This window comes from Marmota marmota, unplaced genomic scaffold, assembly GCF_001458135.2.
Source record: "Marmota marmota marmota unplaced genomic scaffold, marMar, whole genome shotgun sequence".
Lineage (NCBI taxonomy): Eukaryota > Metazoa > Chordata > Mammalia > Rodentia > Sciuridae > Marmota > Marmota marmota.
This window is the reverse complement of record NW_025999941.1, coordinates 8,181,568-8,184,430: the sequence shown is the minus strand read 5'-3', so window position 1 is coordinate 8,184,430 and position 2,863 is coordinate 8,181,568. Positions and strand designations below refer to the sequence as shown.

Below are 2,863 nucleotides of genomic sequence, written 5' to 3'. Positions count from 1 at the left end.
GGGCTTAGGGTATTGATTAGGTAAATGACCTTCCCCTCCCCGCCTTTGTACCCAGGTATTCTTTTTATATATGAAGGAATTTGGAACAATTTCCAAAGGATGCATCCATTGCCATCTTCACAGAATCTAGAACTGGGTTTGATTCAGTGAGTATGCATGTGGAATGCAAGGAAATGCGTGAACCCCACATCTGGTTGGACCTATAATAGAATGAAGTTATAAGAAAAAAAATATATATATATAAAATAATAAAACAATATACTTTAAGAAGAAAGTCAAAGGAATGAAGAGTTCAGGCCTAGAGAGGCCATGAGAGGGAAGCCCTCTCTGGTTTAGATGACCCAGAGTCCCTGGGGAATAAAGACTGTCCCCCTGGTGACGAGTGGCAGGATCTCTCTCCTTGCATTCATGTTTCCTCAGGTTGTCCCAAAGACTCCAGGGGAGAGATCAGCCAGTTCGCAAATCCGCTTCCTGGGGAGGAGGCTGTGGTGTGAAGGCTAATGACATATGAACAGCTGGGAAAAAGGGGGAGTTGGAAAGGATGGGCCTTTCTACTTGTGAAACAAATTCCACAAGATAAAAAATGGCTGAGTGCATAGGGCTGACTTGGAAGGGAGCCTCATTTGGGAAGGTCGTGCCTGGAGACAGAAGGTTATTAGAGGTGAGGACACCAGGAGAAAATCATGCCTTGCAAAGCAAAATAACATCTTTTAAAATATAAAATTAATGATTTACTAAGACAACTGAGTTTGTTCATTCAAACTAGGCCAGGTACTTGGGACATCATGGTCCCCAACAGGTCAGCAAAATGGCAAGGAAAAGAGGCCAGGGGACCAGACTGAAGCTCCTGACCAGCAGCAGAGACTACAGTCAGTCCTAAATCTCTCCACCTAGACTATTTGTCCACTTAAAATGGAAATTCTGTATTGTTTAAATAATGTGCTTTCATTATTTAGAATTGGGAGATACATATAAATGAAAAGAAGTGAAGTACTATCTCAGTCAGACCAGGTGAATACAACCACTATTAACCTCTTAGTGTTTTCCTATCATTTTTTTCTCTCCTTCACTATCCTTTGTTCCTTGCTTGTGAAAACACTCATGGCCCCTTGGTAAATACAATTTTAAATATTTATTTCTTCTGAGTTCAAGGTAATCACATTTATCTTATTTTTTATTTCAGAAAAGGTAGAAAGGGCCAGGTGCAGTGGCACAGGCCTGTAATCCCAGTGGCTCAGGAGCCTAAGGCAGGAAGATTGCGAGTTCAAAGCCAGCCTCAGCAAAAGCAAGGCGCTAAGCAACTCAGTGAGACCCTGTCTCTAAATAAAATACAAAATAGGGCTGGGGATGTGGCTCAGTGGTCGAGTCCCCCTGAGTTCAATCCCTGGTACCTCCCCATTCCCCCCCCCAAAAAAAAAGAGAAAGAAAAAAGAAAAGGTAGAAAGTATTCCAAACCCAAAGTACAGAATAAAAATCATCCTCAACTCGTCAACCACAGATAACTACCACTGACATTTGAAATGAATTCTACCCTATTGCCTCAAACTATAAATATGTCATTTTGTTGATGGGGGTTGTTATTATTATCAAAACCAAGAAAATCGTGTCCATAAATTTTGGAGCCTGATTTATTCACTTATTAGATTATTTAAAAGTTATTATCAATGAAAATTCTCCTGCCAACATGATTTATAGTGTCTGTGGAGCTCACACCCAATGGATGGAAAATGATTTCCTGGCCGCGCGTCGTGCCCTGCGCTGCCCAGACTAGCGAACAATACAGTCAGGATGGCTAAAGGTGACCCCAAGAAACCAAAGGGCAAGATGTCTGCTTATGCCTTCTTTGTGCAGACTTGCAGAGAAGAACATAAGAAGAAAAATCCAGAAGTCCCTGTCAATTTTGCAGAATTTTCCAAGAAGTGCTCTGAGAGGTGGAAGACAATGTCTGGGAAAGAGAAATCTAAATTTGATGAAATGGCAAAGGCAGATAAAGTACGCTATGATAGGGAAATGAAGGACTATGGACCAGCTAAGGGAGGCAAGAAGAAAAAGGACCCTAATGCCCCCAAAAGACCACCTTCTGGATTCTTCTTGTTCTGTTCAGAATTCCGCCCCAAGATCAAGTCCACAAATCCTGGTATCTCCATTGGAGATGTGGCAAAAAAGCTGGGTGAGATGTGGAATAACTTAAGTGACAGTGAAAAGCAGCCATACATCACTAAGGCTGCAAAGCTGAAGGAGAAATACGAGAAGGATGTTGCTGACTATAAGTCTAAAGGAAAGTTTGATGGCACAAAGGGTCCTGCTAAAGTTGCCCGGAAAAAAGTGGAAGAGGAAGACGAAGAAGAGGAGGAAGAAGAAGAGGAGGAGGAGGAGGANCATCAGAACTGTTTGTCCTAAATATTTTTTTTTAATTCTTCCACTAATTTAAAAACCCTTGGTCATTAGGTTTGCCCAGAGGCACTTGTTCCAGGATTGTTCATCCTGCTTTAGCCATGCCCTTGTCACTTGGCATTCTAAACTGAAACTGCTACTACTGCACAATGCACAATGTACAGGCCAACCTCATCAGATATGGAAGAGATGCTCAACCTGTAATCCCAAGGAAGTAGTTTTCTAACTATGGGAGGGGGTGGATTTTATGCTCCCTCAGTAGCCAGATAGAAGTGGGGGGTAGGTTTTAGCTAAATGATGTTTGATTAAGCAGACTTGGTTATAGAGCGACTGCAGTTGCTTGTTACAAGACCACTACTCTTAAGGTTTTCACACTGCAACTAGATGCCCCAGTGGAATGTTGTTCTCTAGCTTCTCTGAGATGCTTTAAGTGGCATGATGTTACCACAAAAGGTTAGGCTTAGCTTGA

At 42.1% G+C, this 2,863-nt stretch overlaps 1 protein-coding gene across 1 annotated transcript; it reads left to right on the top strand.

Moving 5' to 3' along the window:
- The first annotated feature begins 1,742 nt into the window (after positions 1-1,742).
- LOC107149700 (high mobility group protein B3-like) lies at positions 1,743-2,400 on the top strand. Its single transcript, XM_048801014.1, has one exon. The coding sequence runs from the start codon at positions 1,789-1,791 to the stop codon at positions 2,398-2,400; it is 612 nt and encodes a 203-aa protein (XP_048656971.1). The 5' UTR covers positions 1,743-1,788.
- Positions 2,401-2,863: the final 463 nt, after the last annotated feature.